We start from the raw sequence: 13,972 nt of genomic DNA on the forward strand, positions 1-13,972 counted from the left end.
CACTAGACAGCCTACAGTCCCCTCCCATGCGTGTGACATTATCTGGGGGTTCCCAACCTACCCATGAGGGTCCAACCCTCCCTGATCTTCTCATATGACCTTGCGGCTTTTGTCCTTGCCCTTCGGGGGGGAAGGGGGTTCAGTCCATCTCCCTACTCCCCCCCCATATGTGCCAGGTCTGGGGAAGTGCCGCCCCTTGGGGTGAGAAGAGGCACATGGGGAGTGGGCACTGACAACACCCTGAACACCCAGCTGGTACTCAGCTCAGAATAGCTCATTGAGATGAACAGGCCACTTCACTGAGCCTCCAATTTGCTTTGCACTTATGGGGAAGTTCTCGGGGTGGATGTGAGGGGTGGATGTGAGGGAAGCCCACACTGGCCAAGCAGGGCACACAATAAAACTCCTGTTCAGAAAAACATAGTGGTTCTGAAAAGAACCTTTCACTTCCCTTGTCATCCATACCCACTACTATTGACAGTGGCCACAAGGGCCACTGACTGCTCCCAACGTTTTTCTTTCTCTTCAAACAACTAAGGAATTAAATAGCCCAAAACTTCATCGAAACAGAGTGAAGCTCTCCCCGTGACAGCTAGTGCCCATCCGGAAGTTCCAGTTGAGCAAAACTCAAGCTTCTGAAAACCAGGACATACAGAATAAAGGTAAATGCCCATGTAACCTTAACTCTGCCCTCGTTGTGTGCTGCCCCTCAACACCGGTAACACCCACACTCTGATTGTGCCTTGTCACTGTGCTGGACAGGCGCTGCCTGTGCTTTCCCTGCACTCAAACACTGGGTCTGCTCCCCCCACAGAATACCACTGTTATGCTCATACAAAGCACATGGGATCTTTATAGAGGAAGGCAAATACGCAGCATTTATTGAAAATACAACAATTAGCAGATGCTTTTCAGTCACACACATACACACACACACACAGAGTCCTGCCAGTGATGTTTATAGTTACCAGTCTGTTGTGGCTTGAGTCAATCTAATGGCCAGTTAGACTGAGCACGAGTGTGGAGCTGGGCTCTTCCAATGCTCTGAGGCTTTGCAGGACTGAACCCAGAGTTCCGTGGCAAAATACCCCAGTTGTAAATTTCCATTTGAGTCCATGCATTTTGCAATGCCATCCTGTAATCATTATTCCTTAAGTGGTGTTATCATTTGATGGTTATTGTCGGGCTTCCCATCATTATCTCCTATTTGTTGTCTCGCCTTCGGGGGTGCCTGCCTCACCTCTGAGGTCGTCAATGCTGCTAACATCTTTAGCATCGGATACAATGGATGTTTTCTGATTGTCTCCTGGTCTTTCCAAGTCTCTCTCTTCTTCTTGACCATCTGGACATTTGTGATGGCTTTCACACCTTATCTTTTCCTGATGCATGCATTCCTCATTCACACAAACAATCTCTTACAGAAACCTTCAAAGGTATACAGACAGCAGTATTGTATATTCAGCAGAATATATTGTAAATCAAGCCTTGCTAAATATTATAACTAAAACAACTCACATTGGGGCTTCAGGCCCTCAACATTCCTCTAATCTCCTTAACATAGATACAATACAAGATCCTGTCTCTTACTTACTAAAACCTTAAAACAAAGAAATGTATATTTAACTAGAGTGCCTAATTTGTAATACATATAGGAAACCATAGTAGACATTATAACTTATCCTAAAACAAAAGGGTGACCATAATCAGTCAGAAGGATTGTTCTGGTCTGTCATTCCTTTCCGCTATTCAAAAAGGGTGGCTGGCAGGATGAAATCAAATCATACATTAATTCTTATGGGACATTATAAAATCCTGCTCCTACACCACGTTTGTACAATTTAACACCATCTGCTTTTACATCACCTTCATACTAGCACACAGGAGACCACCTAACCCTCTACTTTCCCGTACCCGGCATTAAACCCACAGCTTGTTCTCATATCCCCCCCTCACCACTGACAATCCCCAGGGCCCTGCTCCTGACACAATCTACACAGTTCTATGTTGAAATGATTAGACGGGACCCTCAAGGGACACATGCACCTCTTCCCTTTGCTCACACACATGGGGGACTCAGACCCAGATCTCCTCATCTCACAAACAGACTACCCTTCAAATCTGCTACAGCTAAGATAATAAATGTAGCTTGAGTTTAATTCAGCTAATTCCCAGGGGCTATTGTCAGCTCCTGGTGGGGCAGAGTTAAGGTTGTGTGAGCATGTATCTTCATTCTGTATTTCTTGGCTTTCCAAAATGTAAGTTTTGCTGTACAACTCAATATTCTGGAAGGCTCTGAACTACCACTGGGCAACCTTAACTCTGTGTTAACAAAGGTGTTTTTTTTTTTTACCCTTTATAGACCTGTTGATCGATCAATCAATTCTTATCTAATTTACAATGGTGTAAAGCTAGAGTAACTCCACTGACTTCAGTGATCTCAGTCTAGATTATTACCAGAGTAAACGCAGCATTTTGTATAGATAAGATTGCACATCACCTTCCAATGGAGACAATAATGTCATCATTTGATTATATCTTTAAGGAAACACAGAATGAAACCATGGTCATGGGAGAAAGCCAGACATTGTGTTCTTGGTGAATAACCTCCACCCAGTCAGTTTCTTCAAGGCACCTTTGATTGCCTTATTCCTCACACTGTAGATGATGGGATTCATCATTGGAGGCACCACAGAATAAAGTACACCCACCACAAGAACCTGCCCTGATGGAGAACTGGAGGCGGGGTTTACGTAAGCAAAAACAGCAGTACAAAGTAACAAGGAGACCACAGTGAGGTGAGGCAGGCAGGTGGAGAAGGCTTTATGCCGGCCCTGCCCAGAGGGGATTCTCAGCACCGTTTTGAAGATCTGAACATACGACACAATTATGAAACCAAAGCAGCTTATGCCTAAGAATACGTTAAAGGAAATAACCCCAACTTCACCAAGGTACAGGTCGGAGCAGGTGAGCTTGAGGAGCTGGGGGATTTCACAGTAGAACTGACCCACCGTGTTGCCTCCACAGAAAGTTATTGCAAATGTGTTCCCGGTGTGCAGTGTAGAAAGGAGAACCCCAGTGATCCAGGCACTGGCTGCCATTTGGACACAAGCTCTCCTGTTCATTATAGTCTCATAGTGCAGTGGCTTGCAGATGGCGACATACCGGTCGTAGGCCATGATGGTGAGAAAACCAAAGTCAACCGCGGTGAAGAAGATGAAGAGAAAGACTTGGGTGACACATCCAGCATAAGAAATCGACCTGGTGTTCAACAGGGAATTGGCCATGGACTTGGGAACAGTGAGGGAGATGGAGCCGAGGTCTAGGATGGACAGATTCACCAGGAAAAAGTACATGGGGGTATGAAGGAGGGGGTCGAGCACTACAAGGGTGATAACAAGGAGATTCCCTGTCAGGGCAACCAGGTAAATCCCTAGAAACAGCAGGAAGTGTAAAATCTGCAGCTCCCGAACCTCAGAGAATCCCAGGAGAAGGAACTCGGTCATGCTGGTTCGGTTGGACATTTTCCTTCTTAGGACGCCCTGGGCTGCCTGGCGGCGGTGAGGGGAAGTGGGGAGAAGGACACAGACAAAGGTCAGGTCACCTCTGACAATCACACCGTTAGAGCTGCATTGTGCCCCCAGTGTCAATTGTTGCACCTCCCTTGTGGTCAGCAGATGGTGTCTGTTCCCACTAACCCAGCAATCTGCTCTGAGATGTGGCTTCATAAAATTTTCATAAAATTTTCATAAAATATGGAATGAATTACAACCCAAAGTCCAACAATCTTAGGACCAGTGGCCATCCTATTGTGCCAGTGGAGAGCCGGGGAGCCCCCCGCGTTCAGACAAGTGTCAATCGCAGCCCTAACTTGTAGTGTAGACAGAGCCTGAAAGGATTTGGCCTGTTTAGCCAAGCAAAATGCTGGCAGAGAGGGGATGTGATCGCTCCCTACACATAGATGGGGGGTAAACAGCAGGCAGGGAGAAGAGCTACTGATGCTAAAGGGACAATGCTGGTGTAACCCACACAGCTCCTGGGTGGGGTGTTCTGTCCCATCTATTGGCACCGAGACCACCTAGAGAGAGATTATTGAGTCTGCTCTACAGTTTTAGCTAACAGGCACATGGCTTTTAGCTCATGCAGTAGTGGCTCATGCACTAAGCTTCAGAGAGCCCAGCTTTGATCCCCCCCCACCGATGTTCTGTGTTACACTGGCCCAGGAACAAATGGGGATAAACTGGCCAGGAGTCAATTTGGGCTGGAGGTGGGAAGCAGGTTTGTCCCCACCAGAGGAGGGAGGGTCCGGGACAACCTCCCAGTAGGAGCAGCGGGGGACAAACAACAGCCGTACTTGTGTCTCGGTTAGGGAGGAGTTTGACTATGTGTCTGTTCTGAACACCTGTGTACAGCATTGGTGTTCAGCTGGCAGCAGTGTGGGACAGAGGAGATGAGGCTAGAGCAGGAGATCTAGGTTCTGTCCAATTGACCTTCTCTACGTCCTTGGGCAGAATCAAGATAGACGGGCTTTCACTCTGAGAATGAATGGACAGAATTTGACTGAAACCTGTTGCTCTCTGCAGATGAGCTGTATGGAGCTGACTTTGCACTTCACTGACATTAAAGGACTGACAGAGAAGGCTGTCTATCCTTGTCTATTTTCAAAGAGCTTGCAGGGAATCACTCCCTGGAGCCCTGCACAGCTCAGAAGCAGAGCCCCAGAGGCAAAATGGTGTGAATTCATGGAATTTCAAGCCAAAATGGGGCATTATGATCTTCTAGTCTCACCCCCTGCATAGCACAGGGCCTACCGGGTGCTCTGACTCCAGCCCGGTTTCTGTATTATCTGTGGGCCAGGATTCCAAAGGGATTTGGGCACCTAAAGATGGAGAAAGGTACCTACTGGGATTGATCAAAGCTAAATTTAGGTGGCTAAATCCCATGGATATTCAATGGGAGTTAGGCACCTAACTGGCTTAGGTGCTACTGTAAATCCCATTTGGCATCTATTTCCAGCTTTAGGTACCTAAACCCCTTTGTAATCCTGGCCCTGTGTCTGTCTTGTTAATTTACAAGGCCTGGGCTTCTCTGGAATTTCAGAAAATGAAGGCTGGGGGTTGCAAAGGAGCCTAAGGGAGTAAGGCACATACATCTTGGACTCCTAACTCCCTTAGGCTCCCTTCAGGATCCCAACCTAAACAAGTGCAGCCAGGCAACAGGGGCTAGAGAGGTGATCAAGAGACTGGAGGTCCTGTGATCTAAGCCCAGATACGTAACTCTCTGTGCCTCCATTTCCCCACATGTAACATGGGGGTTACTTACTGAGAGAGGATAGATAATTCACATGGCATCATTTACTTAGACCTGATCTGCAATTTATATTCTTCATGTAGATACTTATAGACTGTGGCCAAATCATCCCTGTACCTTCCCTTTTTTAAGCTAACTGTCAATTTATTTATTTTTGATGGAAATTTGGGTGTTCAGCTAAACAAAGACTCAGTCTGCTTTCCTGAAAAATTTGGATTATTCTTGGAAAGAAAGAAATCCTTGGTTTTCAGCTTAGAATTTCAAATTTTTGGCTGAATTCTCCAAAACCCATGGGGGAAAAAAACTCACGTTCAGCGTTTATGGTAAAAATTCATAATTTTCCAGAGAGGGAAAACAATTCTGGCCAGCAGCAGATATCTTCATTAAATTGACACTAAAATCTAAAGGAGTTCAGATTGTAATTTCACATTTATGTTCTTCAATATCCCTGTATATGAATCCCCGCAAATCTATACCTGAAATAGCAAACTTACTGTGGAATTTGTCTCAGCTTGCCATGCATTCGATTCTCAAGTATCAGAATTGTTTGGATGGTATCTATCTAGCATCCATCAGTGTATTATCCAGCTGCCATTGCCCTGTCCCATCGCTCGATGTCCTGAGTTGCTGGGTCTCTCTGCAGTTCCTAGCAGACCGGGATCCACTCCACAGACAGGGGCTCCCTGCTCCCCTGCTTGGGCAGGCTTGGCTGAGAGGTGAAGGACGAACTGGGACTGACGCCCCTCCCAACTTTAGAACTGATCCTGGCTTGTGCAGGCTTCGGACGCGGACATAGCTCAGGATGTCCCTGCTCTGGGGCTACATAGCTGAATCCGGTCTCCAGGACCATGAGCCCAGCTTTGATCTCACCTCTGAGCAAAGCACCCTGACAACGTGCCCTAGCCACCCCTAACCCCCCAGTTAGGGAGCAGCACCCGCCCTGGATCTCACACAATGGCTGCATTCCTGGAAGGACCCTTGGCTAAAAACAAGGCAGGGCTGATGCTCAAAGGCAATCCCAGGAGGTTGCAGAAATAAACCTCCATAACCTCAGGTCTCCTGGAACAGCCTGTTGCTTCGTTAACACCATTTAATGACCTCTGGGGAGAGGGGCACAGAGATGTTGTTCTCCTGCATCACGTCAGCAGCTCTTGGGATGCAGCCACCAGAGGAACCCATAGCTCAGACTGCTTGAAGTTGGTCACTCAGAGGTACCCAGAGACAAAAACTGAAAACTAAGAGCCAGGTCCTGGACTGCTGTAAATTGATACAGTTCCATTGACTTCTGAGTATCCAGGGCTATTTACACCAGCTGGGATTTGGCCCATTGGTGTCCATGGAGCTACCTCAATTTACACCACCTGGGGATCTAGCCCATTACACAGGTTCCAATCCGCATTTTTTTTTTGCCTGTGAAACTGAACCGAGGAAGAGTCAAAAGTTCCCAACCTGTCTGCTCTTTCCTAGCTCTTAGTCCCTGGGGATTAATTACAGCATAACTTCTAATGGTGGTGGAGCGATTCATTCCCACTGGGAGAACCTCAGTGTATTGGAGGTTTTCTGTAGCTGATCTTCAATCTCTATGGGGATGAATGGCCCAATTTATGTTCTTTCTTTCTGCAGAAAACACTAAGATAAAAGGTTCCTTTGGCTGCAGATCCAAAGCTGCATGCTATTTTTTAAAATGTTGAATTCCCTTTGGTTGTGGGCATGTCGAAGAGATTGAAAGGATCCCAAGGGCTGGATCCCCAGGGCGTCTAAATCAGCCATTGCATCACTGGAGTCAATGGGACAGATCTCCAGCCGGCGTGTAAATCATTTTACTGGAATCAATGGGGCCTGATCCCCGGCTGGCATGAATTGGCAGAGTGCTATAGAGCTATGCCAGTTTCCATGAGCTGAGTATGTGCACCCAGACATAAGCAAGGCAGCTTACGTCGACCTAGTAAGTGCCAGTCAGTGTCTATATTAGAATGGTGCTTCCACTGTGGTAAGTCAGCCACTACATCGACCTAACAATGCCAAAGTTCCAGATTTGGCTAAGAGCACCCTAGAGTGGGGCAGAGCTGTGAGGGTCAGATTTCTCAGCTCAGCTGGACCAGCGCCAATGTAGAGTAGCTCCATTCACATCAATCAGCAGTGTAATGCTGATGAGGTTCTGGCCCAGAGACTCTGGGCTAAACTCGGTAGTGACATAAACAGGGTGGAAGTTACTTATCTGCTGTCATTGTATTATAGGTGGGCTTGGAAGGATCAGGTTTTAATTGGTTAAATGTCGACAAACTTGAGTTGCGCTGCACATACGCCAGCCGACAACAAATATTTCCATCGATAATCAGCAAAATGTACAGACAGGCAAAGTAAGAAAAATACTGCCTGAGCATTTCTTAGAGCCACTTCCTTTTGACGTATGAGGTTGATAATTTGTGTTTCAATGATGATAAAATTTCAGCTTGCTGAATCTCAACATCTCCTGTCATTAAGTAGCTATTGTCTGACCCCGTCCCCATAATTTCCTACAATTGTGAACATTAAAATAGATACAAAATGAAAAAATGTGAAAAATAAACACTGATATCATCTGTCGCAATTATAAAAGAACAAAAATCAATGTCTGCAAAGCCTAGTAATAACCTTGGTGTAGGTGGTAAAGGCCCATTACATGCGCCCCTGGGAGCTGGGGCCAGGAGCGGGGCTGCAGCTCAGCGGGGAGACAGATGGGGTAAAGGGGAAGGGGCTGGAGGTGATTCTGGGGTCGGGAGCGGGGCCGGGAGTGGAGCCATGACCAGGTGCTGAGGCTGGGGGTGGGGCTGGGGCTTGGATCGGAGCTGGGGCCAGGGGCGGAAGCTGAGGCTGGAGCTGGGGGCAGAGCAGGTCTGGGTGGTGCTCACTGTTAGGGGGGTTATTTCTTTACCCTCTCACTCTCTGGTCCTTCTCGCATGAACAGAGAGCAACAAAACCCGAAGTTCAAAGGTGCAAACAATTTGATGTTTATTGGGGTGAATTTTCAGCAAGCATGATTCCGGTTTCCTTCCTTAGTGTCCCCCTTTCCAGCTCTGAAACCACAGAGCCTTGCCTGTGTCCCCGTTCCTGTTTCCATTCCCTGTTCCCATTCTCTCCTTAGCAAAACATGATCCCAATTCCCCCACCCCCAGTCCCTGTTCCCATTCCACCCCCTTACTTCCTGATTGACTGCAGACTATAAAGTAAAACTTGAGTTTTGCTTAGCTATACGTTAACCAATCATTTTACTGAAATTTAACTAACCAATCCTAACCTACTGTAACATGGTTATTTAACCAATTATATTCCACCACCTTAATTGGTTTACATCCAACAAAATTAATTATACACCAGACAGAAACAATTACAAAACCAAACAAAGACCATGCAAATAAACATACAAAACAATATAGAAGCGAGGATTTTTCATCCCAGCTATTGATAAGTGAGTTCTTGCAAGACAGGATGCTATCAAACTACATTTCCTTTTACATCTTCTAGGCTCTTTCCTTTTTCTGGAGGTGATCGGAATATCAGGACAGGATTGGATTCCTAACAGCCCAATAGCACCTTATTTCCATGTGACTAGTTTGGAATGTGAGGATGTGACCGTTCACTTCTCAGCTTATGGCTGCCTCTGCTGCTTAGCCAAAGGCCTTACTTAGCCTAAGAACAGAGCCTCAGACTGTCCTTACACATACAGAGAGTGATTTTAATTCTCTCTTTTATATCTCTATAACTAGCTAAGTAATAAGAATACACCTAAATTCTTAAAGACAGGCCTGAATATCTATATCCTAACACTCCACCCCTTTTTTTCTTTTTCTTTTGGGATTCTTCTGCCCAGGTATTCCTGGAAAAGCATAGGACATATGGCGACATTTCCTGATAGGGCCAGGCATTACGGTGGAAGGTGTTGATATTTTATTTGTTTCACTGCCCCTTGTGTAATACAGTGCCCTGCACCTTTTTTTGTACGGGCACCACACCTATTGCAATTAGTGTTCCAGACTTCCCATTATAGTGGGCCCGAGAAAGTTGGGTCCGGGTTGTTTTGCACACTGCAGGGTGAAGAGGGCTTACTATATTACTTATAGGTTATTTTTATATGCAACATAACACAAGTACAGTTAACAATACACAATTTACAGCAACACCGAGTCTTGACCACTGCAGTGTGGTCCAATATCCGAGCCACCACCAAAACACTGCCTCTTCTTCTTTGACAGGGTTAAGATTTTGATGTGTTCAGTTGCTGGCAGTTGCAACAAGCTGCCCCTGCAGGTTTTGCATGCTTTTGTTTAAATTATAAATTTATCGAATGTTTACAGAGAAATGGGCTATTGTTTAAACCAACTTAACCACTTGGTATGGAATCAGGCTGTATGCCCCGGTTTGATTATTTACATCAATAAGGCCATGTCTACACTACGAGAGTAGTTCGATTTTACTTAAATCGAATTTTTGGAATCGATATTGCAAAGTCGAACGTGTGTGTCCACACTAAGGACAGTAATTCGACTTTGTGAGTCCACACTAACGGGGAAAGCGTCGACATTCGAAGCGGTGCACTGTGGTCAGCTATCCCACAGTTCCCGCAGTCCCCGCTGCCCATTGGAATTCTGGGTGTAGCCGCAAAAGCCTTCTGGGTAAAAAAAATGTGTCCAGGGTGCTTTTGGGTAACTGTCGTCATCCGTCCATCACTCCCGCCCTCCCTCCCTGAAAGCGCCGGCGGGAAATCAGTTTGCGCACTTTTCTAGTCAGTGACAGCGCGGACGCCACAGCACTGCGAGCATGGAGCACGCTGCGACCATCGCTGCAGTTGTGGCCGCTCTCAACGCCTCGCAACTTATCATACACCTTTCCCTGAGGCAGATGCAGATAAGTCAGGCGAGGAGGCTACGGCACCGCGGTGAGGGCCTGAAGTCTGAGAGTAGCACAGACCTCTCAGAAAGCACGGGACCCAGCGCCAAGGACATCACGGTGGCAATGGGTCATGTTGATGCCGTGGAACGGCGATTCTGGGCACGGGAAACAAGCACTGAGTGGTGGGACCGCATAGTGCTGCAGGTCTGGGATGAATCCCAGTGGCTGCGAAACTTTCGCATGCGTAAGGGAACTTTCCTGGAACTTTGTGAGTTGCTGTCCCCTGCCCTGAAGCGCAATGACACCCGGATGCGAGCAGCCCTGACTGTCCAGAAGCGAGTGGCGATAGCCCTCTGGAAGCTTGCAATGCCAGACAGCTACTGGTCAGTCGCGAACCAGTTTGGGGTGGGCAAATCTACCGTGGGGGTTGTTGTGATGCAAGTAGCCAAGGCAATCGTTGATGTACTGCTGCCAAAGACAGTGACCCTGGGAAACGTGGAGGCGATCATAGATGGCTTTGCAGCGATGGGATTCCCAAACTGCGGTGGGGCCATAGATGGAACTCACATCCCTATCCTGGCACCGGACCACCAGGCCAGCCAGTACATTAACAGAAAGGGCTACTTTTCCATGGTGCTGCAAGCACTGGTGGACCACAGGGGACGTTTTACCAACATCTACGTCGGATGGCCGGGCAAGGTTCATGACGCTCGTGTTTTCAGGAACTCTGGTCTGTTTAGACGGCTGCAGCAAGGTATTTACTTCCCGGACCACAAAATAACTGTTGGGGATGTGGAGATGCCTATAGTCATCCTCGGGGACCCAGCCTACCCGCTAATGCCCTGGCTCATGAAGCCCTATACTGGCGCCCTGGACACTGAAAAAGAACTCTTCAACTACCGGCTGAGCAAGTGCAGAATGGTGGTGGAGTGTGCTTTTGGCCGTCTCAAGGGGAGATGGAGAAGCTTACTGACTCGCTGTGATCTCAGCGAAACCAATATCCCCATTGTTATAGCAGCTTGCTGTGTGCTGCACAATCTCTGTGAGAGCAAGGGGGAGACCTTTATGGCGGGGTGGGAGGTTGAGGCAAATAGCCTGGCTTCTGATTACGCACAGCCAGACAGCCAGGCGATTAGAAGAGACCAGCGGGACGCGGTGTGCATCCGGGAGGCTTTGAAAGCTAGGTTCCTGACTGAGCAGGGTAACCTGTGACTTTTAAGTTTGTGTACAGAGAAGCTGAACCTGCCCCCGTGTCTTTACCCAGTTAATGTTGACTATCCTCTCCAGTTACATACCCCCTTCACCCCCTTCCAACACATGTTTCGAAATAAAATCATTTCTACTTTGTTAATGAACACCGTTTTCTTTACTACTGTTTTCACGGGAATGTTTTAAAACTGGGACGCAGACTGTGTTGGGGAGGGGGTGTAGTGTAGTGACGCAAATGAAGCTTCTAAACTCAAGGATTGACAGGCTCCGCTGTGGTGGGCTGCTTGTTTCAACGGAGCCTGTCACCCCTCCTGATCGGGACTGTGTGTATGGGGGGGGCTATGTGACTTTGTGGCAGGGGGAGGACGGTTACAGATCTCCTGCTGCGTGGCTCTGTGATCCTGCATAAGGTCCGCCGCTTACGATCTGTAACTGCCCTCCCCAGCCACAAAGTCACAGAGCAACCCACCCCCCACCACATAACACGAAAACCACCTCCCAGACTGACCAGGGTAACTAGTAACTGCACTGTGTATGTGCCCTTTTGCTGTACCTGCCCCCGCCTATGTACCCTGCCAAAGGTGACTGTCCTGTCCAATTACCAACCCCCTTTCCCCTCCTCCTCCAAAAGAACATGATGGAAACAGTAGTTAACAGAAACGTATTTTTTATTATCAACTACACATGGAACTGGAAGGTGAAACTTGGACGGGGGCTTGTGTCAGGCGGGAAGGAAAAAACTTTTCAAATTTTGGGGAATGAGAGCCTTCTGCTACTAGTGCTCTCTGCAGGGGTGGAGTGAGAGTTAGCACGGACTCTGCCGCCCCTCCTTCTTTGGACTTTGGGTGAGGTGGGTATGGGACTTGGTGGCGGGGGAGGGCGGTTAGAGATAGACTGCAGCGGGGCTCTGTCCTCCTGCCTCCGTTCCTGCAGAACATCCAGAAGGCGCTGGAGCGTGTCCGTTTGCTCCCTCAGTAGTCCAAGCAGCATTTGAGTCGCCTGCTGGTCTTCCTGCCGCCACCTCTCCTCCCGATCCTTGTTTGCTTGGTGCATTTGGGACAAGTTCTCCCGCCACTGGGTCTGCTGTGCTGCCTGGGCTCGGGAGCAGGCCATAAGCTCCGAGAACATGTCCTCCCGTGTCCTCTTCTTCCTACGCCTAATCTGCGCTAGCCTCTGGGAGTGTGATGCCAGGCTAGGTTGTGAGACAGTCGCAGATGTGGCTGTGGGAATGGGAAAAAGGGAGTGAATTCCTCAGAAAGATAAATGTAGTTGTGAACAAAGAACATAGTCTTTCTCTGTGAACAAGACCATGCACAGCACCTATCACATGCGCACTCAGCACAAGGTCGAATTCTCGGCCTTCGCATTCAGTGCCTGGGGTCTTGCACAGCACATTTGAGAGGCGGGGCAGCACAACGGAATTTCTGTTGCAGGCAGACATGGTAAGCCGTAGACTTGTGGCAGCTTAAAACTTTAATATTAGCACTGGCCTCATTTCACATTGAAAGCAATGTCAGTCCCTGCTGCCAGCAATCCGGCAAGCAGGAACTCTGCCCCTGTCCCACCCCCTCGCGGCTGTCCCCGGGAACGATCCCTGTAGGCTGCTCCTCTCCCGACTCCACCGCGTGGCTGCAAACCAGCAGTTACAGTTCTGTAAAGGAACGGGCAAGCAGTCCCAACACTAACATTCCCCTACCTAATTCAAAGCAGGTCACCATGAGCGACATCACCCTGATGAGGATCTCTGACAGCGAGAAAGAGAGAATGCTCCGGGAAAGCCTCCAAAGACCAGGGCCGTATGCCGCCCTGCTGTGCAGAGCAATGATTCCCGAGTACTTGATTGTCTCGTGGCGCGGCAACGTGTCGTACTACGGAGGACCCAATAAGGCCGCTCTCCCCAGGAACCTCATGCAACGGCTTTCCAATTACCTCTAGGAGAGCTTCATCGAGATGTCCCAGGAGGATTTCTGCTCTATCCCCGGACATATAGACCGCATTTTACTGTAGCTGCAGTAGCAGGGACTAAACAGTAGAGCGGCTTGGGCAGGACAATCATGCAAAACCGGACATTGCTAGATTTTTTTTCAAAACTTGCACTGCCCATGACTGAACCGTTAAGCGCCTAGGGCAAAGTAATCATGAACAACCCATTCTTTTAATTGTTAATATTCCTGTTCTGTTAAAAATAAATGTTTAGATGTTTACAACACTTACTGTCTGATCTTTCCCCAGATTCTGTGTCCGGGGTAACGGCTGGGGACGGTTGGTAGGGGATCTCTGTAAGGGTGATGAAGAGATCCTGGCTGTCGTGGAAATCAGCGTTGTGAGCGCTGCCGACTGCCTCGTCCTCCTCATCTCCTTCCTCATCTTCCCCGTCCCCTAACATGTCCGAGGAACCGGCCGTGGACAATATCCCATCCTCAGAGTCCACGGTCAGTGGTGGGGTAGTGTTGGCAGCCGCACCGAGGATGGAATGCAGTGCCTCGTAGAAACGGGATGTCTGGGGATGGGATCCGGAGCGTCCGTTTGCCTCTTTGGTCTTCTGGTAGCCTTGTCTCAGCTCCTTGATTTTCACGCGGCACTGCGT

General features: G+C 48.3%; 1 protein-coding gene across 1 annotated transcript; it reads right to left on the bottom strand.

Moving 5' to 3' along the window:
- Positions 1 to 2,564: 2,564 nt before the first annotated feature.
- Positions 2,565 to 3,521, bottom strand: LOC112060503 (olfactory receptor 14A16-like). The gene has a single exon (XM_065565218.1). The coding sequence runs from the start codon at positions 3,519 to 3,521 to the stop codon at positions 2,565 to 2,567; it is 957 nt and encodes a 318-aa protein (XP_065421290.1).
- Between the last annotated feature and the right edge of the window lie 10,451 nt (positions 3,522 to 13,972).

Source organism: Chrysemys picta, chromosome 13, assembly GCF_011386835.1.
Source record: "Chrysemys picta bellii isolate R12L10 chromosome 13, ASM1138683v2, whole genome shotgun sequence".
Taxonomy (NCBI): Eukaryota; Metazoa; Chordata; order Testudines; family Emydidae; genus Chrysemys; species Chrysemys picta.

Bases quoted from the DNA above. Each gene is read 5' to 3' on its own strand.
- LOC112060503 (XM_065565218.1), bottom strand. From the start codon at position 3,521: ATGTCCAACCGAACCAGCATGACCGAGTTCCTTCTCCTGGGATTCTCT.